At 41.3% G+C, this 24,392-nt stretch overlaps 1 protein-coding gene across 3 annotated transcripts in view; it reads right to left on the bottom strand.

The window, feature by feature from the left end:
- Positions 1-24,392, bottom strand: part of Abhd18 (abhydrolase domain containing 18) — a 58,902-nt gene that overhangs the window by 8,226 nt on the left and 26,284 nt on the right. For all 3 annotated transcript variants that reach the window (XM_045131531.1, XM_004657093.2, XM_045131532.1), the window contains 5 exons: positions 9,891-9,918; positions 7,723-7,861; positions 6,107-6,196; positions 5,126-5,227; positions 1,302-1,692 (listed from right to left, as the gene is read on the bottom strand). In XM_045131531.1, coding sequence (XP_044987466.1) covers positions 1,302-1,692; positions 5,126-5,227; positions 6,107-6,196; positions 7,723-7,861; positions 9,891-9,918 — 750 coding nt within the window. The remainder of the gene's footprint in view (positions 1-1,301; positions 1,693-5,125; positions 5,228-6,106; positions 6,197-7,722; positions 7,862-9,890; positions 9,919-24,392) is intronic.

Raw genomic sequence — 24,392 nt, 5'->3', positions numbered from 1 at the left:
ACTAGGGAATTGAATCAAGGTGGACCATGGGCCAAACTACCTGTAAAAGTTGAACCATCTCCCTAGTATTCATGACAATTTGTCATAATAAGGCTATTTCCTCCAAGTTGAAACATTTTATCATGGAGGGAGGATCTCCTTAAGACCCAGGAAGTCCCTAAGCTCAGTAGTAAGCAAGGCTCAAGATGTAGCTCAAGTTCTAGGAAGTTCGATTCACAAGTCTCCCTCTCCAGAGGTGTAGCTTCCAGGAGTTGTCACCTATGCTGGGGGACGGTTTTCCATAATGCAGCTGCCACCTGAGTTGTCCATCCTCATTCATACTCCTGTAACTAACTCCCATAAACTCACTGATTTACCAAGTGGAACTTTGTTGAATTGTTTCATTGTTCAGATGTTGGTATTCTGCTTGAGGGTGAATAGGTATTTGCTGATGTCTTACCAGAAAGTTTAACAAAATAATTTCATACATATATGTATTTTGATCACATTCATCCCTGTTACCCTCACTTATTCATCCTTTCCCATGCCTGCTGATCCCTTCCTTCTCCCAACAAGTCCCTTTTCCCTTTGACTTTTTTTTTTTTTCTTGGTGATCCAAAGAGTTTATATGGTTACATTGAGGAACTGGGGAGAGGTGTGCTTTATCAGAGTATGGATACTCTCATGGCTACACCACTGAACAAAATGTCTTCCTGCCCTGCTGCCTGTTGATACTCAGGGAAGGGCAAGGCAAACCTTGTGAATCTTTCCCACAAACCCATGCTTTGTGTTTTGTTTTGTTTTGTTTGTTTGTTTTTGTTGTTATTGTTTTGTTTTGGTTGGGTTTGGTTTTTCGAGGTAGGGTTTCACTCTAGTCCATGCTGACCTGGAATTCACTGTGTAGTCTCGGTGGTCTTGAACTCTCGGTGATCCTCCTACCTCTGCCTCCCGAGTGCTGGGACTAAAGCTGTATGCCACTACACCCAGCCCATCCTTTGCTTTTGAAGTAGTGTCTCACTCTAGCCCAGGATAACCTGGCACTCACTTTGTAGTGGCAGGCTGGCCTCAGACTCACAATAATCCTACCTCTGCCTCCCCAGTGCTAGGATTAAAGGCATGTACCACCATGGTTGCCCTACCAATATATTTTTTAAATGAGTAAGATGGCTTCAGATTTTATGTATAAAATGATACACTTAAATGATTATCTTGGAGAACACATTCTAGAGTATAAAACACATTCTTTTGAAAACATAAAATTATGTAGTCAACAAATATTTACACATCAGCAAATGTTCCCCATTTCATCTGAAAATTAGTACCTGAGAAATTTGCTACATGAGTACATTCATCCATGACTCCTTTCATAAATATTAAAGATTCTTTTTGAAGATTGCTTCTTCTTTGTTCTTTGCTGAGCAGCTGGTAAGACTGAGGGTTGTAATTTGTGTAATGACTTTTGCTGGATTTAAGTGTTTGATTCAAGTATTCTATCTTACAGGGATCTTGCAACAAGAGTCCTTTGGATGTAGCATTAATAGGTATTTTACTAGCATTATGGCACTCAGCATGCTTTGTGGAAACAACTTTGTCTGTCATATCTAGATTTAAAGTTCTAGAAACCAGGTTAAAATTAGTTAGCTTGTCTGGTAACTTGTCTGCACTGCTAGGGCAATGTTTCACGAACTCTTGTCCCATTTTGAAAGAATCTGTCTGAACAGATGAAAGAAAATATGAAATTAGAATTCAGCCTTATGGAACATTATTTTTAAAACAAGAAGAACAACATTATTTTTAAAACAAGAAGAAAGGTAAAGTACTCATGAGTAGGCAAACAAAAAAGTGGTAAAGCACATGCAAACGTGCATATATATACACACACAATGGAATATTGTCTTAAGTGTAAAGTCAGGAGAGGTGGCAGAGGCCTATAATATTAGCAGTTGGGAGGCTGAGACAGGCCAGTAGGTTGTTCCATGCTAGACTGGGCTTTATAGTAAGACTTTCCTTTAAAAATCAACATATACACACAAAAGTAATGAATGTTCTCTTTTGGGGGAGGGAAGGGTGGCAAAGGTCCCACAAAAAAGGTTAGGCTGCTCTCATATTTGTGATCCTCCTGCCTCAGCTTCACAAGTGCTGGGGTAATAAGTATGCAACATTAGCATAATCCCTCCCCCTTTAAGACAAGGTCTTACTGCATAGGAAAAGTGGACCTTGAATTTGTAATCCTCCTGACTCAGCTTCCTGAGTGTTGGGATTACATGTGCTACCTACCATTCCCAGCTCCAAATTATTATTTTTGAGGTAAAAACCTTTTTTTAAAGCTGGGCATTGTGGCACACACCTTTAATCTCAACACTCAAGAGGCAGAAGTAGGAGGATAGCTGTGAATTCGAGGCCAGCCTGGAACTACAGAGTAAATTCCACGTCAGCCTGGTTGAAAGTGAGATGCTACTGTAGGGAAAAAGAAAAGAAAGAAAAGAAAAAAAAAAAAAAAAAAAAAACTAGCTTCAGCCGGCCATAGTGACACATGCCTTTAATCCCAGCACCTGGGAAGCAAAGGGAGGAGGATAAACATGAGTTCAAGGCCACCCTGAGACTACATGGTGAATTCCAGGTCAGCCTGGGCTAGAATGAAACCCTACCTTGAAAAAGCCCCCATTCTCCCCAAAAGCTAGTTTCAGTGTGAACCTGTTTAAAAACATCCAAAAATAGCCAGGTATGGTGGCACAAGCCTTTAATCCCAGCACTTGGGAGGCAGAGGTAGGAGGATCACTGTGAGTTTGAGGCCACCCTGAGACTACATACTGATGTCCAGGTCAGCCTGAACTAGAATGAAACCCTACCTTGAAAAAGCCCCCACTCCCCCAAAAAGCTAGTTTCAGTTACAATGTGTGAACCTGTTTAAAAACTTCCAAAATAGGGCTGGGGAGATGGCTTAGCAGTTAAGCACTTGCCTATGAAGCCTAAGGACCCCGGTTCAAGGCATGATTCCCCAGGACCCACATTAGCCAGATGCACAAGGGGGCGCACACATCTGGAGTTCCTTTGCAGTGGCTGGAAGCCCTGATGTGCCCATTCTCTCTCCCTCTCTCCCTCTGCCTCTTACTCTCTCTGTCTGTCACTCTCAAATAAATAAAGAAAAAAAAAAAAACTTCCAAAATAGCCAGGTGTGGTGGCACATGCCTTTAATCCCAGCACTTGGGAGGCAGAGGTAGAAGGATCACTGTGAGTTTGAGGCCACCCTGACAGTACATACTGAAGTCCAGGTCAGCCTGAGCTAGAGTGAGACCTTACCTCAAAAAAACTAAAAAAAAAAAAAAAAAAAAAAAAAAGTACAGGTTTTTAATTTTTCTAAGTTTATTTATTTATTTTTTGGTTCCAGGCTGACCTGGAATTCACTATGCAGTTTCAGGGTGGTCTCAAACTCAGAGTGATCCTCCCACCTCTGTCTCCCAAGTACTGGGATTAAAAGCATGTGCCACCATGCCTGGCTAAGTTTATTTTTAGAAATAGGGTGTAGCTGTATAGCCCTGGATCATCTGATACTTTCTATACATTCCAATTTGGCCTAGAACTTAGGAGTAATATTCTTGGCTCAGCACTCCCAAGTGCTAGGGTTACAGGTGTGTGCACTTAATTAATTTCTTAAGCAAATAACTTCCCTTTGAGGGAAGACTGACTTTATTTTTTTTTATTTTTTATTTTTATTTTTTGGTTTTTCGAAGTAGGGTTTCACTGTAGCCCCAGGCTGACCTGGACTTCAGTATGTAGTCTCAGGGTGACCTCAAACTCACAGTGATCCTCCTATCTCTGCCTCCTGAGTGCAGGGATTAAACCTACTTGGTAAGCCCCAGGCTGTCAGGCTTTATAAACAGTTGCTTTTATAACTACAGAGTCATCTCTCCCAAAACAAAAAAAAATTTTTTTTTTGTTTCTCAAGGTAGGGTTTTGGTGTAGATCAGGCTGACCTAGAATTCACTATGTAGTCTCAGGTTGGCCTCGATCTCATAGTGCTCCTATCTCAGCCTCCTGAGTGCTGGGATTAAAGGCATGCACTACTATACCCAGCAAAAAGTGAACAATTTTTTTTTTCTTTTGGTTTCTTGAGGTAGGGTTTCACTCTAGCCCAGGCTGACTTGGAATTCACTCTGTATTCTCAGGGTGGCCTCCAATTCATGGCAATCCTACTACCTCTGCTTCCCGAGTGCTGGGATTAAAGGTGTGTGCCACCACTCCCGGCTTAAAAAAAAAAAAAAAAAAAGAACAATTTTTAAAAGTTCAAAATGGTGTACATTTAAATTTTTATTTTTTATTTTTTAAAATTTTTTTTTGGTTCATTTTTTATTTATTTGAGAGCGACAGACATAGAGAGAAAGACACATAGAGGGAAAGAGAGAGAATGGGCGCGCCAGGGCTTCTAGCCACTGCAAACGAACTCCAGACGCGTGCACCCCCTTGTGCATCTGGCTAACGTGGGACCTGGGGAACCGAGCCTCGAACCGGGGTCCTTAGGCTTCACAGGCAAGCGCTTAACTGCTAAGCCATCTCTCCAGCCCAATTTTTATTTTTTTATTTTTTATTTTTTCCAGGTTGGGTCTTACTGTAGCCCAAGCTGACCTGGAATTCACTATGTAGTCCAGACTGGCCTTGAACTCACAGAGATTCTCCTACCTCTGCCTCCCAGTGCTAGGATTAAAAGTATATGCCATCATGCCTGGTTTGGTGTACATTTTTTTTTCTCTTTTGGTTTTTTGGGGTAGGGTCTCTCACTCTAGCCCAGGCTGACCTGGAATTCACTATGGAGTCTCAGGGTGGCCTTGAACTCACAGTGATCCTCCTACCTCTGCCTCCTGAGTGCTGTGATTAAAGGCATACACCACCACGGCTGGCTTTGGTGTACATTTTTTAAAATTTGCTATTTAAAAACTTGAATTAAGTCAGGTGTGGTGGTGCACGCCTTTAATCCCAGCACTCGGGAGGCAGAGGTAGAAGGATCACTGTTCGAGGGCACCCTGAGACTCCATAGTGAATTCCAGGTCAGCCTGGGCTAGAGTGAGACCTTACCTCAAAAAAAAAAAAAAAAAATTGAATTAAATATGCAAAGAACTTTCAAATATTACCTGGACAGTAAAAAACTTACCCCACAGTATTCAAGCATATGAATAATTTCTTCTTCATAAACCGTCTGTGTATAATACTGCTTTTCTAGTTCCCGCCAATTAACTGATTTACTCAACACACCCTAAAATAATTAGAGCAAGATCAAATCACAACCTATTTTGCTCTATGCTTTTATTTTTATTAACCACACAAGATCAAATCACAACCTATTTTGTCCAGTACTTTTATTTTTCTTTTGGTTTTTAGAAGTAGGATCTCACTCTAGCTCAGGCTGACCTGGAATTCACTATGGAGTCTCAGGGTGGCCTCAAACTCATGTCGATCCTCCTTACCTCTGCCTCCTGAGTGCTGAGTGATTAAAGGCATGTGCCACCACACCCGCCACCAATACTTTGATTTTTATTAAGCTTTAAGAGTTTTAATACAAGCAGCCTAGAGATTACCTATTCTAAGATAGACCTGACTGTATCCTTGACTGGAATCTGGGAACATGATGAACAAGCAGTTCTTACACTAATATATCTTCCCTTAAATTATAAGAGTGGGTCATAGTAAAACAGAACACTTTCATCCCTAGCCCCCTCAGCTACTGTTACTGGGAGGTAGGCTTTCACTGTAGTCAGAAGCTGGCTTCAAACTCACACCCACTTTCCTACCTCAGCTTCCCTTTCTACTTACCTCAATTCCTGATGGATTTTTGGCACATGCCAAGCAGAAATTGTCTAACTAACAGCTCCACATTAAAAATCCTGCTCTGGGGGCTGGAGAGATGGCTTAGCAGTTAAGGAGCTTGCCTGCAAAACCTAATGACCTAGTTTCCACGCAAAGCGAGATGTACAAAGAGGCAACTGCATCTGGAGTTCATTTGCAGTGCCTAGAGGCCCTGACACACCTATTCTCTCTGTATCTCTTCTATCTATGTCTGCTTACAAATATACATATATAAATGAAAACTCTGCTCTGGCTGGATATATATAGATATTAACTGTAACTTAATTACCGTAGTGAAGACTCCAGATGCTGTTGACCAGGATAAACATGGGATCAATGGCATAGGCTTAGGCCAGTTGGACACTGCTAAGGAGGCCATCTGTAACATGATGACAATCAGTTTAGGAAGTTTCTCATTAATGTTTTGACTAGTGGGATGTGGTAGTGCACACTTAATTCTATCTTGGGAGGCTGAGGTAGCATGACCACGAGTTAAGGACACCCTGGGTTACAGGGCAAATTCCAGACCAGCCTGGGCTACAGTCAAACTTAAAGCCAAAGTAGAGCTAAAGAGATGGTTCAGCAGTTAAAGGTGCTTGCTGGCAAAACCTGATGGCCTGAATTTGATTCCTTAGTACCATGTAAAGCTAACTGCATGAAATGGTACATGCATCTGAAGTTCCTTTACAGTGGCAAGAGGCCCTGGTGTGCCCATTCTCTTTCTACTTACAAATAAGTAAAATAAAAATATTAAAAAGAAGCCAAAGTAAATAAATAAGCTCCTGCTTACTAAGATGGAAATTATTTAATACTATGAAGTACTTTGTAGTAAGTAGTTGGTGAGGAAAGACATGAACACAGGTCTGTGAGCACTAATATAATGTCTATAACCTTATTAAAGTTTTTTTTTAAAAAGGCTGTTCAAAGTAGGGTCTTGCTCTAGCTCAGACTGACCTGGAATTCACTATGTATTCTCAGGGTGGCCTCAAACTCATGGTGATCCTCCTACCTCTGCCTCCTGAGTATTGGGATTAAAGGTGTGGGTCACCACACCTGTTTTTGTTTTTTTGTTTTTGTTGTTTTTGATTTTTTGAGGTAGAGTCTTGCTTAGCCCAGACTAACTTGGAATTAGTCTTAGGCTTGACTCAAACTCACAGATATCTTCCTACCTCAGCCTCCCATACACCACCACGCCTGGTTTGTTAAACTCTGTATTTTTAAAAATATTTTATTTATTTGAGAGAAAGAGAGAGAATGGGTACTCCAGGGCCTCTAGCCACTACAAACAAACTCCAGATGCATGTGCCAACCATCTCATGCATCTAGTTTTACATGGGTACTGGGAAACCAAACCTGGGTCCTTTGGCTTTGCCAACTGATAAGCCATCTCTCCAGCCCTGTTAACTCTTTCCCCCCCCCCCCCCCAAGGTAGGGTCTCACTCTGGTCCAGGCTGACCTGGAATTAACTATGTAGTCTCAGGGTGGCCTCAAACTCACAGCGATCCTCCTACCTCTTGACTCCCAAGTGAGTGCTCGGATTAAAGGCATGTGCCACCATGCCTGGCATCCTGTTAACTCTTTAAAAAAGTTCTTAATCCCAGCAATCAGCAGGCAGAAGAAGGATTGTGAAGAGTTTGAGGCCAGTCTGGGAGCTACAGAGTGAGTTCCAGGTCAGCCTGGGCTAGAGTGATAGCATACCTGGAAAAAATGAACAAATATATATATGTGTACACACACACACACACACACACACACACACACACACACACACACATATTCATACATATTCTTATTTATAATGAGAGGGAGGAGGGGAAGGAAGAGAGACAGAAAACAAATTAACCAGATTCCCTACATCTTATACATGCAATTATAGTGAAACATAGGTGAAATGACAAGGCTTACGTGTCCTCCCATGGATATTCCAGTCATTCCTAGAGGTCCATAACCTTCCCTCTCCAGCCAGTGCAAGAGAGCTGCAGATTCCAAAATAAGAGCTCCTCCCATCACAAAAAGGTCAGACACATTTTTTAAGCTGGACCTTCTAGCCACACAAAAGAAAACAAAAAATGATTTATGTATTGCAGTTTATATATTTTTTTTGTTCTCTAAAATGAAGTCTTAGTATGTAATTCACGCTAGCCTTGAACTCACTTTATAGCCCAAGCTGGCCTCAAATTTGAGATTTTACTGCCTCTGTCTCCTTAGTGCTGGGATTTAAGACATATGCCACCATCTTTGGCTCAAAAATGTTTTGTTTTTGGTTTTTGAGGCAGGGTTTCACTCTAGCCCAGGCTTACCTGGAATTTACTATGTAGTCTTAGGGTGGCCTCGAATTTAGGGCAATCCTCCTACCTCCACCTCCCAAGTGCTAGGATTAAAGGCATGCACCACCATGCCCAGGCTTTAATATTTTTTAAATTTTCACTTATTTACTTACTTTTATTTATTTTTTTATTTTTGGTTTTTCAAGGTAGGGTTTCACTCTAGTCCAGGCTGAACTGGAATTCACTATGTAGTTTCGGGGTGGCTTCAAACTCAGAGCGATCCTCCTACCTCTGCCTCCTGAGTGCTAGTATTAATGGTAATGCACCACCATGCCCTGCTTTTTTTTTTTTTTTTTTCACCGAGTTGGGGTCTCACTCTAGCTCAGGCTGACCTGGAATTCACTATGTAGTCTCAGGGTGGCCTTGAACTCATGGTGATCCTCTTACCTCTGCCTCCTGAGTGCTGGGATTAAAGAAAGGCATGTGCAACCACACCTGGCCACAGTGTATCATTCTTATGTACAACTCTGTTCTTATATACTATGCCTCATTACTCTTTATTCTACTGTCTTGCTTTATTTCTTTGGTGGCACTGAAAAGTACCTGAAAGCATGTACTTATTTTTTTTCTTTCTTTCAGTTTTCTTGAGGTAGAATCTCGCTCTAGCCCAGGCTGACCTGGAATTCACTATGTAGCCAGGATTAATTTTTTTCTATCAAGAATTTTAACATATGAACACACATACAGAATCTGAGAATATTACCATTCCATTATCCTTTTATTGGCCCCTGTCCCTCACCCCCAGCCTCTAGTTATAAGCACTATACCACTGAGCCATCTCCCAACCTGAGAAGACTTTTTCTTATTGTTGCTGTATTATTCATGTCTAGTGTCAAAATTAATTTTTTTTTTGGGGGGGGGTTCAAGGTAGAGTCTTGCTCTAGCACAGGCTGACCTCAAACTCCCAGTGATCCTCCTAAACATTGGGATTAAAGGCATATGCCACCATGCCTGGCTTAAATTTTTATTAAATGGACCAAACCCTAATTGTCATAGAAGTTTATGATTATAAAAGATGAGAAAAGTTTATCTTTAGACTTTCTATGCCATGTATTACAAGGATAAAAAGTAATGTTTGACTACGCTAAGTGAATGCACTTTAAAAGGACAAAGTTTTATAATCTGCTTAGGTATGGTTCTCACATAAAGTTACCTACATGAGCCCACTGAAATTGCTCCTTGTGTTACCTAGTCAGACACTAAGCAAACATTTTACAATAAAGAGTTAAAGTCCCCAGCACTCGGGAGGCAAAAGTAGGAGGATGGCCGTGAATTCAAGGCCACTCTGACAGTGAATTCCAGGTCAGCCTGGGCTAGAGTGAGAACCTACCTTGAAAAACCAAAAAATAAAATAAAATAAAATAAAGAATTATTCTGCATGAGAAGGAAAATACTTAGTAGCAGAGGCCAGTAAGTTAAAAAGGAGACATAAAGGGAAGAGAAAGGAAGGGAGGAGGGTACTTAATAGGTTGATATTGTATATATGTAAGTTCAATGATTGAGATGGGGAGGTAATATGATGGAGAATGGAATTTCAAAGGGGAAAGTGGGGGGGGGGGAGGGAGGGAATTACCATGGGATATTTTTTTATAATCATGGAAAATGTTAATAAAAAATTTAAAAAATTTTAAAAAAAGAATTAAAGGCAAGACTCCTCCTATAAACTTACTCCTAAACTTAGAAAACATCATCTGAAGATACCGAGAATGTGGCTAAAGGACTGCAAAGAAGGTCACTGATACTTACACTTGGTCTTTGGGTTTCCTGCAGCCATTTGAAAACATGGGTCAAAGAGAAAGTTTTAAAATGATTAAATATAATTCTGCATCAAAACATATTGACTTGGGCTGGAGAGATGGCTTTGAGGTTAAGGTGCTTGCCTGTGAAGCCTAAGGACCCAAGTTCAATTCCCCAGATTCCACATAAGCCAGATGCACAAGGTGGCACTTGTGTCTGGAGTTCATTTGCAGCAACTGAAGGCCCTGGAGTGCCCATCCTCTCTCTCTGTATCTGCCTCTTTTTTTTTTCTAAAGCAAGATAGTTAAATATGAGCAAAATACTAAACATCTTTTAGTTTTATTTCAATAGGTTGTGTAGAGTTCTCAGATTTTTTCAACTGAATATTTTTCTCTCAATTTACACAGTTTTAGTGAGATATACTCACATATCAGATAATTTACCTGCTTGAAGTCTACAAATTAATGTATTCAGTATATGCACATGATTGTACATAACTTCTACTTAAGATTTAAAATGGGGACTGGAGCGATGGCTTAGCGGTTAAAGCATTTCCCTGCAAAGCCAAAGGACCCACGTTTGATTCTCCAGAACCCATGTAAGCCAGATGTATAAGGCGGTGCATGTGTCTGGAGTTGTGGAGGTCCTGGCATGCCCATTCTTTCTCTCTCTTTCTCTCTCTCTCTCAAATAAATGAATAAATAAATAAAAATTTAAAACAATATTTAAAATGAATTTCGAAGTTTATTGGCATACATCAAAAATATTTATTTATTTATGAGAGAGAGAGGTAGATAAGATAGCGAGAATGGACACACCAGGACCTCTCTATCCACTGCAAGTGAACTCCAGACGCATGCAGCCCTTGTGCATTTGGCCTACATGGGTCCTGGGGAATCAAACCAGAGTCCTTAGGCTTCGCAGGCAAAATGTCTCAACTGCTAAGCCATTTCCCCAGCCCTAGTAAACTTTATGTTATTACAGAAATACAAAAAAATACAAAAAAAGTGCTTAAAACTACTCTCTACAAATAACCACACTTAATTTTTTTAAATAGATTATACTTTTAAAAATATTTTATTTTATTTATTTGAGAACAAGACAGAGAAAGAGAATGGGTGTGCCAGGGCCTCTAGCCACTGCAAATGAACTCCAGACACATGCACCACTTTGTGCACCTGGCTTTATGTGGGTACTGGAGGATTGAACCTTGGTCCTTAGGCATTGCAAGCAAAATGCCTTAACTGCTGCATCCTTTCTCCAGGCCCCAGCTCACGTTCTTTCTCTATATATATTTTGTTTGTTTTTCAAGGCAGGGTCTCAGTATAGCCCAGGCAGTCCTGGATTTCAACTATGTAGTCTCAGAGTGGCCTCAAACTCAGAAATCCTCCTACATCTGCCTCCTAAAATACTAGGATTAAAGACATACGCCACCACACCTGGCTACTAGCTATACTTTTTTTTTTTTGGTAGGGTCTCACTCTAGCTCAGTTTGACCTAGAATTCACTATGTAGTCTCAGGGTGGCCTAGAACTCACAGCGATCCTCCTACCTTAGCCTCCCAAGTGCTGGGATTAAAGATGTGTGCCACCATATGTGCTCACCTCCAACTATACATTTTAAATTATTATTTAAACTCACTGAGTGATTAATTATTACCATCATTCTTGTTTTTTTGAGGTAAGATCTCATTCCAGCTAAGACTGATTTGCAATTCAGGGTGGCCTCAAATTCACAGTGAGCCTCCTACCTTAGCCTCTCAAGTGCTGGGATGAAAGTATGTGTCACGTCAAGCAATTAATTTTTTTTTTTTTTTTTTGAGGAAGGGTTTCACTTGTAACTCTGGGTGACCTTGAACTCACTCTGTAGATGCAAGCTGGCCTCAAACTCACAGTGATACACCTACTTCTCCCATCTAAGTGCTGGGATTAAAAGTGTGTGCCACCATACCTGGCTATTTTGTTGTTTGTTTTGCCTTTTTAAGGTAGGGTCTCACTCTAGCTCAGGCTGACCTGAAATTCACTATGTAGTCTCAGAGGAGCCTCGAACTCACAGCAAGCCTCCTACCTCTGCCTGGTATGAAAGGCATGCGCCACCACACCTGGCTACATCTGGCTAATATTTTGTTTTGTTTTTTTCTAGGTAGGGTCTCACTCTAGCCCAGGCTGGCCTGGAACTCAGTGGTTCTCCTCCCATGGCCTCCTGAGTACTGGGATTAAAGGCATGAACTACCAGGCCCAGCTTATTCCCATTTATTAATGAGAAAACTGAGGTACGGGTTGGAGAGATGGCTTAGTAATTAAGGCGCTGCCTGCAAAGCAAAAGAACCATGATTCGATTCCCCAGGACCCACATAAGCCAGATACACTAAGTGGCATATGTATATGGAGTTCCTTTGCAGCAGCTGCAGACTTCTGCATGTCCATTCTCTCTCTTTGCCTCTCTCTCAAATAAATAGATAAATAGATAAATAAATAAAAATTTTAAAACCTGAGGTACAAAAGGGTTAAACAACAGGTCCAAGACCATAAAGGTAGTGGTAGGGCAATAAAAACATCACTACTGACTTATGGAATTCCAATATTATGAACCAATTTATTCAATTATTTGACTATTGTACATATACACTTGTAATGTGTTTTGTTTTGTTTATTTTTATTTATTGGAGAGCAACAGACAGAGAGAGATGGGTACACCAGGGCCTCCAGCCACTGCAGATGAACTACAGATGCATGCACCACCTTGTGCATCTGGCTTATGTGGGTCCTGGGGAACTGAGCCTTGAACTGGGGTCCTTTGGCTTCACAGGCAAGTGCTTAACCGCTAAGCCATCTCTCCAGCCCATAGTGTTTATTTTTTTTAATTTTTGGTTTTTTGAGGTAGGGTCTTGCTCTAGCCCAGGTTAACCTGGAATTCACTATGTAGTCTCAGGGTGGCCTTGAACTCAGTGTTTCTCCTACCTTAGCTTCCCAAGGCTGGATTAAAGCCGTGTGCCACCATGCCTGGCCTAATTTTTAAAAATATTTTATTTTTTATTTATTTATGTATTTATTTGATAGAGAAAGAGGGAGAGAGAGAGAGAGTGAGACAGAGGGAGAATGGGTCAGGGCCTCCAGCCACTGCAATCGAACTTTAGACATATGTCCTTCCCCCCCACCCCCCGTGCATCCAGCTAACGTGGGTCCTGGGGAATTGAACCTGGGTTCTTTGGCTTTGCAGGCAAATGCCTCCAGCCTCTAATTTAAAAAAAATTAATTTTATTTATTTCAGAGAGAGATATACAGAAATAGGCAGATAGAGAGAGAATGGGTATGCCAGGGCCTCCAACCACTGCAAATGAACTCTATATGTATTTACCACCTTGTGCATCTGGCTTACCTGGGTCCTAGAGAGTCAAACCTGGGTCCTTTGGGCTTTTCAGGCCAAACTAGCAGACCTTAACTGCTAAGCCATCTCTCCAGCCCTGGACTAATGTTTTTTTTTTTTTTTTTTTGGTTTTTCGAGGTAGGGCTTCACTCTAGTCCAGGCTGACCTGGAATTCACTCTGTATTCACAGGGTGGCCTTGAACTCATGGTGATCTTCCTACCTCTGCCTCCTGAGTGCTGGGATTGAAGGTGTGCACCACCAAGCCCAGCTTAATGTTTTACTTTTATAAATAACACTGTATAAAATATTTTCTATAATTTCCTTTTCTTTTGGTTTATCAAGGTAGGGTCTCACACTAGCCCAGGCTGATCTGAAGTTCACTATGTAGTCTCAGAGTGGCCTTGAACTCATGGTGATCCTCCTACCTCTGCTTCCCAAGTGCTGGGATTAAAGGCAAGTGCCATCACACCCACTTTAAGTTTTTTTTAATGTTATTTACTTCCAAGGAGAGAGAGAATAAAAATAGGCACATCAGGGCTTCTAGCTGCTGCAAACCAACTCCAGATGCATGGCCGACTTTGTACAACTGGTTTTATGTCAGTACTGGGGAACTGATTCCAGATTGTTAGGCTTTACAAACAAACATCTTAACTGCTGAGCCATCTCTCCAGCCCCTACAATTTCCTTTTTTTTTGGGGGGGGGTTTTCGAGGTAGGGTCTCACTGTAGCCCAGGCTGACCTGGAATTCACTATGGAGTCTCAGGGTGGCCTCGAACTCATGGCAATCCTACCTCTGCCTCCCGAGTGCTGGGATTAAAGGCATGTGCCACCACGCCCGGCTTATCACCCTCAATTTCTTTGCAGTCAAGGATCAAAGAAATCCAGGCCCTCACACACACATGCTCTGCAAGCACAATCCCATGTCAGCCCAGATGTAAGAGGTTTTAGAATTCTGGTAAAGGGTTGAGTGGGATTTTTAGTCATTTGTAATGAGTCTCAATCCACAGCAGCCTGTCCAGGGCTGTGTTTATCAAAAAAAAAAAAAAATTGGGCTGGACAGATGGCTCAGTGGATAAGGAGCTTGTCTACAAAGCCTAACAACCCTGGTACAATTCCCCAGTACCCACATAAAGCCAGATGCAAAAAGTGGTGCATGCATTTAGAGTTCATTTGCAGTGGCTAGAGGCCCTGGCATGCCCATTAGCTCTGTCCTTCTATTTTCCCTCTGCTTACAAATATATAAATAATTTTAAAAAATCATGAAGAAATCAAGAAAGAAATAAAAAAATTTGTAGAGTTAAATGATAATGAGAACACAATACACTAAAACCATTGGGGCACAATGAAGGTAGTCCTAAGAGGAAAATTTATAGCTTTAAGTACCTATATTAAGAAATTAGGACAAGGGGTCCTGGTGTGCAGATCCCCATTCTTTTCTCTCTACTTGCAAATGATTAGATAAGTGAAAATGCTTTTTAAAAAAAACTATATCTTATGTTAAGACCCGATTGCCGAAGACTCCACATGCTTGGACTGTAGATCACTGATAAATCAAGAAGGAATTGAGCTGGAAACCTCCTCCCTGTTCACTGGCTGTCAGAAAAAAACTATGCTGCATGCAGCCTTTCGGGAGAGAGAAGTCATCAATGGTGTAAAACAAAAGTGAACCCTGTGAACTTAAGATGGGCCAGTGAGGCCAAATGTGTCAAATCGTATAAAAGTGGCATGTATGCTATGGGGGAAACCACTGCTCTCTAATTGGACTGGAGGCTTGCTCCACAAGAGGGAATACATGCCTGATACTGAAAATTTAGTGAAAAGCCCATGGCTGAGGATGAAATGGGCCTGGGGGAGTGACAACTGCTGTTGTCTGGCTAAATGCACATATTATGCCCAGAAAACTGCCCCCTAAGCACTTTTTTTTTTCACAATTTTAAAAAGATGATTATTATGACCATTTCAAACATGTCTCATAAACTCTGATCAGAGAAAAGAAAAACTTAAGATTAAAAAAAACAGAATAAAAAAATAGGTACTACGCGGTTCATAACAAAGAGACAAGTTTAAAAGTCAACCTTCTATCCTGGTCCTATGCAGGCATCTAACTTCAGAGACAGTTATTATGTGGAATAGTATTTCCTTCCAGATAATACATCCTAAACACTTCAACAGCCTTTCCTAAATAATTTTTTCAGGGTTAATTTTAAGAGAAGGCTGAAATACTACCAGTTGTTTCAGCTGATTTCAGATTCATGTTACAGATTCTTTTTGAAGTCCTTTTGTGTGCACAAGCAAAATTACGAATGGCATTTCGAAGAGTTGCAGTTCCCTCGGAGATATCAGAGGAATTGATGATGGAATGTAATGCCCGGTTATAGGCTCTATAGTTTTTATAGAAGATACAATTGTTGGCACAGGTATCTGGGTGAGCATCCCAAAAATCAGGACCACAACAGCATAATGGAGGTAAAATAATATTATACAGCTTCATTTTCTCCTGGACTTGGGCTCGTAAAACTTCTACATATCTTACATATTCTTTTTCTTTCTGTTGCTGTTTTTCCCTGGCTCCTTGTATTTCATCAAGCTGTAACTGAGCTAAAATGTCACTCATCTTCTCTCCTGAATATGGTACTTCACGAGAGTTCATTCTCAGCATCTTCTGCTCTTTAGCATAACGCTGTTGCTCTATCTTTTTCTTAATTTTTTCAACTTTCTTCTTTTGTTCCCTTTGCCTTTGTTGTTCTTTTGCTTGTTCTCTCTCAATGTCCATGAAAAGCCTCCTGTGTCTCAGGTATTGCTTCTGATGCTCTTTCTTGTCTTCTTCTTGATCCACTCCAGACTGAAATGCCAGTGGGCCCTGGGATTCAGTGCTCAGTCCTAACTGACACTCGTAAACAAAAAGATGTCAGGAATGCAGAGATCAGTTCTGTGACCCACAGCCATGCTGGAAGATCCAGTGTGTCCTGAGCATAGATCCACAGTGTCTGACACTACCTGCGTAGCCACAAGATCAAGATCCTGGAGGTATTCAACAAGGTGGATGGGAGTGAGAACCAGCGAATCTCCAGGGAAGAGTTCATCATGGCTCTGAAGGCGGTAAGCACTTCTACCTTGGCACGGGGTGTGCCCTGTCCCCTCTCCTCAGTCCCTGGGTCTCTCGGAGGTAAACAGTGCATTCACATTACTGGCCTCGTACTTACAGAGCCAAGCTTGAACTGTGTGGCATAACCTATGGCCAGATCATACTCTTAAAATCGCCAGTGTCCCCCTAAGCACTTTTTTAATGTCTCTACCCATATATTACGCTTTCACTTTTAGTTAGAGAAGCTTCTTTTCAGATGACAGTGACCACTGGGGTGACTCAAAAGACACAATAGTGTGAGAAGAAGTGACAGTGAGTGTTCAGCACTGAGATATCTCTATCACACCCTCCAAGGCTCAGGGTCCAATGTGAAAGAGGCGGCAGAAAGAACGAAAAAGCAAAGGAAGTGTAGTACTGCTTACAATGTGATCTTCCAGACACAAAATGGCCTTGACATTCATGACTTCACAGTGCCTGACACTACCTATTCCAGACCTTCATAATAGGAGGAAAATATGATGACATCAATATAGAAGAGAGCCTGATTAAAGGAAGAAGGGATTCAATGGAGGGGGGATTTGAGAGGAGGAGAACTGGGCTGGGTGGGGATTATCATGGTTTATTGTCTATACTTCTGGAAACCATCAATAGAAGGTCTTCAAAAATAAATAAGGGCTGGAGAGATGGCTTAGTTGTTAAGGTGCTTGCCTGCAAAGCCAAAAGATGTAGGTTTGATTCTCCAGGACCCATATAAGCTAGATGCACAAGAGGGCACATGCATCTGGAGTTCGTTAGCAGTGGCTGGAGGTCCTGGCACATCCATTCTCTCTCTCAAATAAATAAATAAAATATATTTTTGAAATAAAAAAAAAAAAAAGAAATTAGGGCTGGGCGTGGTGGTGCATACCTTTCATCCCAGCACTCGGGAGGCAGAGGTAGGAGGATCATCGAGAGTTCAAGGCCACCCTGAGAGTACATAGTGAATTCCAGGTCAACCTGGACCAGAGTGAGACTCTACCTCAGGAAACAAAACAAAACAAAACAAAACAAAACAAAACAAAACAAAACAAAACAAAACAAAACAAAACAAAACATCTCCCAACTAGAAAAAGTCCAGGCCCAGATGGATTCACTGGTGAATTTTAACAGACCTTCATGGAAGAACTAACACCAATGCTTCTTAAACTTTTCCATAACATAGGAAAGGAAGGAATCCTATCAAACTCCTTCTATGAAGCCAGCATCACACTGATACCAAAACCAGACAAAGATAGAACAACAACAACAAAAAAATACAGACCAATCTCCCTCATGAACATAGATGCAAAAATTCTTGACAAATATTGGCAAATAGAATACAAGAATATATCAGAAAAATCATCCACCCTGACCAAGTTGGCTTATATCCCAGAGATGCAGGGATGGTTCAACATATGCAAATCAATAAATGTAATGGACCATATAAATGGACTGAAGGATAAAAATCACATGATCAAGTCATTAGACACCGAAAAGGCATTTGACAAAACCCAACATCCCTTCATGACAAAAGTCCTCAAGAGCCCAGTGTGGTGGCTCATGCCTTTAATCCCAGCACTTGGAAAGCAGAGGATTGCCATGAGTTCGAGGCCACCCTGAGACTACATAGTGAATTCCAGGTTAGCCTGAGCTAGAGTGAGACCCTACCTGAGGGGTGGGAAAAAAAAGTCCTACAGAGACTGGGAATAGGAGGAACATATCTCAACATAATAAAAGCTACTTATGACAAACCTACAGCCAACATAATACTAAGAGGAGAAAAACTTAAAACTTTTTTACTAAAATCAGGAACAAAGCAAAGGTGTCCAAAGTCCCCAATTTTATTTAATATAGTACTGGAAGTGCTAACCATAGCAATAAGGCAAGAGACACACATAAAAGGGATACAAATTGGAAAGGAACAGATCACGTTATTATTTGCAGATGACATGATTCTATATATAAAGGACCCTAAATACTTTACTAGCAAACTTTTAGAGCTGATAAATACCTACAGCCATGTAGCAGGATACAAACCAAACACACAGAAATAGTAGCCTTTCCATATGCTAACAACAAACACACACAGAAGATGAAATCAGACAATCACTCCCATTCACAATTGCATCAAAAAAAAGTAAAGTACAAAGTACATGAGCTGAGTATGGTGGCACACACACTGGAGAGGCAGAGTAAGACCCTACCTCAAAAAAACAAAAAACAAACAAAACAACCCAAAAATCAAAAAATTCATTTGGAAGCACAGAAAACCTCGCATATCTAAAACAATTTTTAGCAACAAAAATAAGGCTGGTGGTATCACCAAACCTAATTTTAACCTATATTACAGAGCCATAGTAACAAAGACAGCATGGTACTGGCACAAAAACAGACATGTAGAAATGGAACAGAATAGAGGAACCAGATGCAAATCCAGGTACTTATAGCCACCTGATCTTCAAAAAAAAGTCAAAAATACTCATCGTAGAAAAAAACAGCCTCGACAAAAAGACAAGTCATTCTGAAGGTTGTACCGTGAGAGGATACTGAAGACAGCATTGCATTCAGCCTTCAAAAGAAAAAGGCTATTGTGGCCGTGATGGACTCTTGGGGCCCTTTATCATTTACGATTGCTGTCAGGGCTGCAGTGTGTAGCTTCTTGGTAGAGAACTGTGTAGCAGGCACAGGACAGAGTCAATCTCAGCTCTGAAAAAAATTTGCTATCAAATGGTCAGCCCTTGCGAAGCCAGCACATTAGAATTTGGAGGAAATGTGCATTAAAATGCTCCCAGGGATCTGGAAATGCTGAGCATGGCACCTTAAGCTATCTTCCTCAGCCACTGACAGGAACTCTCAGCTTTCTGTGTTCCTGAAAGCCAAATGTCTAAAGCTCAAAGATCCAGGGCCAACAAAACAGAGTGATTCAACAGCCTCTGCACCTACCTAGGCCTCAGCCTCACAGTTTACTTCACCACATCCTTCATCACTTGCTACAAGCCTCTGACCACCATTGTCCCCTGCAGTCAGAGCTGGGACTGGTCCGCAATCAGCTCTGGCAGAAAGGAGCATCAGGAGAGGACAAGTGGTTCCTAGGGTCGGAAATGTCAAGACAAGACATACAGATAGCACTCTGCGATCACAATCAGCATGGCAGAGTGAGGTTCTCCACAGCTAGGACTCTAGACCAAAGAGATGGTTTCCACTGCCCCAGGCTAAGTCAGCTGAGTGTGTGAGTGGCCATCCCTCACCTTCCAGGTATCTCCATGACTCGATTACTATTCCAACAGCCAGCACAGGTAATTTAATATGAATGCCAGAAAAACAATCCCTGGGGACAGAGTCAGGAGACCAGACACCAGGACAAATCCCTCTCTCCCAAGAGTGAGGGAAGCCTTTGATCTCTGTTCCACACTCATTTACCATCTGAGACGGCTCTGCACACACCAGTCAAGCTGTACAGTCTAACTGCCGGTTCTGAACAAGGACCACATATGGCTGTTGAGGGGCAGCTGGTGGGACTGACAGTGGGAGCTGTGCCCTAAATTCTCAGATTGAATGAGAGCTGGATCCTGGGAAGACTGGGCACAGGGTTGGGGTTAAGAACTGTCACAGGGAATGGAGAGATGGCTTAGCGGTTAAGCACTTGCCTATGAAGCCTAAGGACCCCGGTTCAAGGCTCAATTCCCCAGAACCCACATTTCCAGATGCACAAGGGGGCGCACACATCTAGAGTTTGTTTGCAGGGGCTTGAAGCCCTGATGCGCCCATTCTCTCTCTCCCCCCCTCTGCCTCTTTCTCTGTCTGTCACTCTCAAATAAATTAAAAACAAAAAAAAAAAGAAAAATATAGCCTCTTCAGCAAATGGTGCTGGGAAAACTGGATATGTACCTGTTGAAAGATGAAAATAGAGACTTATATCTCTCCATGTACAAGAATTAAGTCCAGGGGAGGGAGGGTATTACCATGGGATTTTTTTTTATAATCATGGAAAATGTTAATAAAAAATTTAAAAACAGAAAAAAATAGAAAAAGATAAAAGATAAAGAGAGAGATAGTTTGGATAAAAGTACTCTGCTGGGGGCTGGACAGATGGCTTAGTGGTTAAGGTGTTTGCCTGCAAAGCCAAAGGATCACTGTTTGACTCTCCAGGACCCACATAAGCCAAATGCACAAAGGGGCTCATGCTCCTGGAGTTCATCTGCAGTGGCTGGAGGCCCTGGCATGCCCATTCTCTCTCCCTCTTTCTCTCTCTCTCTCATAAATAAATAAATAAATACTTTTTTAAGTTAAGCAACATCTTTTATTAGATATGGACATATTTTATATGTAAATACCACATGTTGGTATCATCCTTTCCCTTCTCCCTGTCCCTTCCTCATTGGGGATGCAAGTCAATCACATGGGGATTGTGGGTCATGCATTATGGTGGATAGAGGCAATGTCTCTATGCAAAATGTCCTAATTTGTGGCTCTAACAATCTTACTGCCCACTCTTCTGCAATTAAGTCCAAATGGATCAAAGACCTTAATATCAGACCTGCAACTCTGAAACTGCTAGAGGAAAAAGCAGAGAAAACCCTTCAACATATTGGTCTCAGTAAAGACTTTCTGAATATAACCCCAATTGCTCAGGAAATAAAACCACAAATCAACCACTGGAACCACATGAAATTACAAAGCTTTTGTTCAGCAAAGGAAACTGAATATAGCAAGAGGCAACCTACAGAATGGTAGAAAATCATTGCCAACTATAGATTTCACAGAGGATTAATATGTAGGATGTACAAAGGACTCAAAAAATTAAATAATAAGATATCAAACAACCCAATTAAAAATGGGCTGTGGCACTACAAATGACATATAAACACCAGAAAAAATGTTCTACATCCCTAGTCATCACAGAAATGCAGATTCAAACTAAATTGAGATTCTGTCTCACTCCTGTCAGATTGGCTACTATCATGAAAACAAATGACCATAAATGCTGGAGGGGATACAGAAAAAGAGAACCCTTCTACACTGTTGGTGGGAATGCAATCTGGTCCAGCCATTATAGAAATCAGTGTGGAGGTTCCTGAGACAGCTAAAAATAAATCTACCACATGACCCAGCTATACCACTCCTAGGCATATATCCTAAGGACTCATCTCACTATCTTAGAGATACTTGCTCAACCATGTTTATTGACACTCTATTCACAATAGCTAGGAAATGGAACCAGCCTAGATGTCTCTCAACTAATAAGTGGATAATAAAAATATGGCACATTTATACAATGGAGTTCTACTCAGCAGTAAAGAAAAATGAAGTTCTAAAATTTGCAAGAAAATGGATGTATCTGGAAAGGATTATACAAAGTGAGGTAACCCAGGCCCAGAAAGCCAAACATCACATGTTCTCTCTCATATGTGGATCCTAGCTACAAATAATTGGACTTCTATGTGGGTAGGAGTAAAACTCAATAGCACAGGCCAATAAGCTAGAAAGGAGACATAAAGGGAATAGGAAGGGAAGGATGGGGGATGTAATAGGATGGTATTATAAATATGTAAGTAGAACAGATTAATGGGGGTAAAATGGCCTAAATGAGGTCAGGGGACGAGATTGAGTAAAGGAAAGGTGGATGGAGGGGTAATCAAAATCTAAGAGGATATAAATAAGTCATATGGAAACCTACTTCTTTGGACAATTGAACACACGAAGCCACAGATTGTTATTAGAAAATTTTCAGTGCCAGGGATGGGACACTTTCCAGTGAGTTGCCAAGGTCCTTGGTTTCCCACCAGAGATAATAGAAGACTTCACATATTTGGGTGGCAAGATCAATGAGAATTCCTGCTGGAGTTGAGTTGAAAACCTCCTCCAGGTAGGACAGCTGACAGAAAGCTGGAAAAAGCTATGCTGCATGCAGTTCAATGGGAAAGAGAAAAATCAACAGTGAAGATACTCAACAGTGGACACTATAAGATTTAAATTTGGCCGGCAAGGCCAAATGAGCCAATGGGTGCAATAGGGGCATGTCTTCATGGGGGAAACCAACAACTCTGTAATTGGACTGGAGACCCACTCCATGGGAGGGAATACATCCCTGATACTAAAAACCTACAACAGGGCTAGTCATGAGCCCTAGGGGTGTAAGGTCTGCTGGTGTCTGGATAAATGTATATACCATGCTCACCCAACTACCCAGTAAGCACTTCTCTTAATGTTCATACCCATATATTAATGCTACTCTCACTTTTGGTTTCAGAAGCTTCTCTTTTCAAATGGTAGTGACCTTGGAATGATTCAGAAGGCACCATGGTGCTGGGAAGATGCGACAGAGGAGTGCTCAGCACTGCAATATCTCTATCATACCTTCCAAGGCTCAGGGTCCATTGTGGAAGAGGTGGTGGAAAGAATATAAGAGCTGGGCTGCAGGGATGGCTTAGTGGTTAAGGCATTTGCGTACAAAGCCAAAGGACCCAGGTTGGATTCCCCAAGATCCACGTTAGCAAGATACACACCGGCACAAAAGTCTGGAGTTTGTTTGCAGTGGCTGGAGGCCCTGGTGTGACCATTCTCTGTTTCTCTCTCTCTTCTTCCCTCTTTCTCTGTCAAATAAAGTAAAATATTAAAAAAGAAAAAAAAAAAAAAAAGAATGTAAGACCCAAAGGAAGGGCAGGGCTCCTTACGATGTGCTCCTCCAGATACCAAATGGCCTGGATATCCATGACCTTGCAGTACCTGACACTACCTCCACAAGACCATCATAAGAGGAAGAAAAGATCATTACATCAAAATAAAAGTGATGGGCAGTGTATGATGGAGAGTGAAGTTTCAAATGGGAAAGTGGGGGGAAGGAATTACCATGGGCTATTGTTTATAATTATGGAAGTTTTCAATAAAAATAAATAACAAAATCATTGGCAGCTGGAGAAATGGCTCAGTGGTTAATTCACTTGCCTGCAAAATTAATAACCAGAGTTTGAATCCCTATTACCCATCTAAAGCCAGATACACATGCATCTGGAGTTCGTCTGCAGCAGCTAGAGGCCCTGCTGTACCTATTCTGTCTGTCTCTGCTTGCAAATAAATAAATAAAAATATTTAGAAAATCAGTGATAATTATTGTACTTTACATTTCTTTCTTTCTTTATTTTTGTTTTTTGTTTGTTCGTTTATTTTTAATTTTTATTTATTTATTTGAGAGCGACAGACACAGAGAGAAAGACAGATAGAGGGAGAGAGAGAGAATGGGCGCGCCAGGGCTTCCAGCCTCTGCAAACGAACTCCAGATGCATGCGCCCCCTTGTGCATCTGGCTAATGTGGGACCTGGGGAACCGAGCCTCGAACCAGGGTCCTTAGGCTTCACAGGCAGGCGCTTAACCGCTAAGCCATCTCTCCAGCCCTGTTTGTTTTTTGAGACAGGGTCTTGCTCTAGCCCAGGCTGACCTAGAATTCATTCTGTAGTTCAGGGTGGTCTTGAACTCACAGCAGCCCTCCTACCTCTGCCTTCTGAATGCTGGTATTAAAGGTGTGTGCCACCACTTTCCTTCTATCTGTGTACATTTCTTCTTCCATGAATAATCTGACATCACCTTTAAAATTAGTTAAGTATTGTTCTAAACCTTCACTTTTACTGCAAATGCATTTAAAACATGTGTTTCCTTAATACCAAATAGGCGACTTATGAAATTAAAATCCAACTTTAAGTATTTCAACAAATCATTAAAAAACAGGAATATAGTATTATGTTAGTTTTTCTTTTTAACTTTATTTATTTATTTATTTATTGGGGAAAAGGGGAGAGAAGGGGCATGCCAGGACCTCCACCTACTGCAAATGAACTCCAGGCATATGTGCTACCATGTGCATCTGGTTGACATGGGTTCTGGGGAATAGAACCTGGTCCTTAATCTTTGCAGGCAAATTCATTAATTGCTAAGCCATCTCTCCAGCCATTTTTCTTTCTTTCGTTCTTTTCTTTTCTTGAGGTAGGGTTTCACTCTAGCTCAGGGTGACTTTGAACTCATGGTGATACTTCCTCTGCCTCGTGAG

Source organism: Jaculus jaculus, chromosome 12 (genome assembly GCF_020740685.1).
Source record: "Jaculus jaculus isolate mJacJac1 chromosome 12, mJacJac1.mat.Y.cur, whole genome shotgun sequence".
Taxonomy (NCBI): domain Eukaryota; kingdom Metazoa; phylum Chordata; class Mammalia; order Rodentia; family Dipodidae; genus Jaculus; species Jaculus jaculus.
This window is presented reverse-complemented; position numbering and strand designations above follow the sequence as displayed.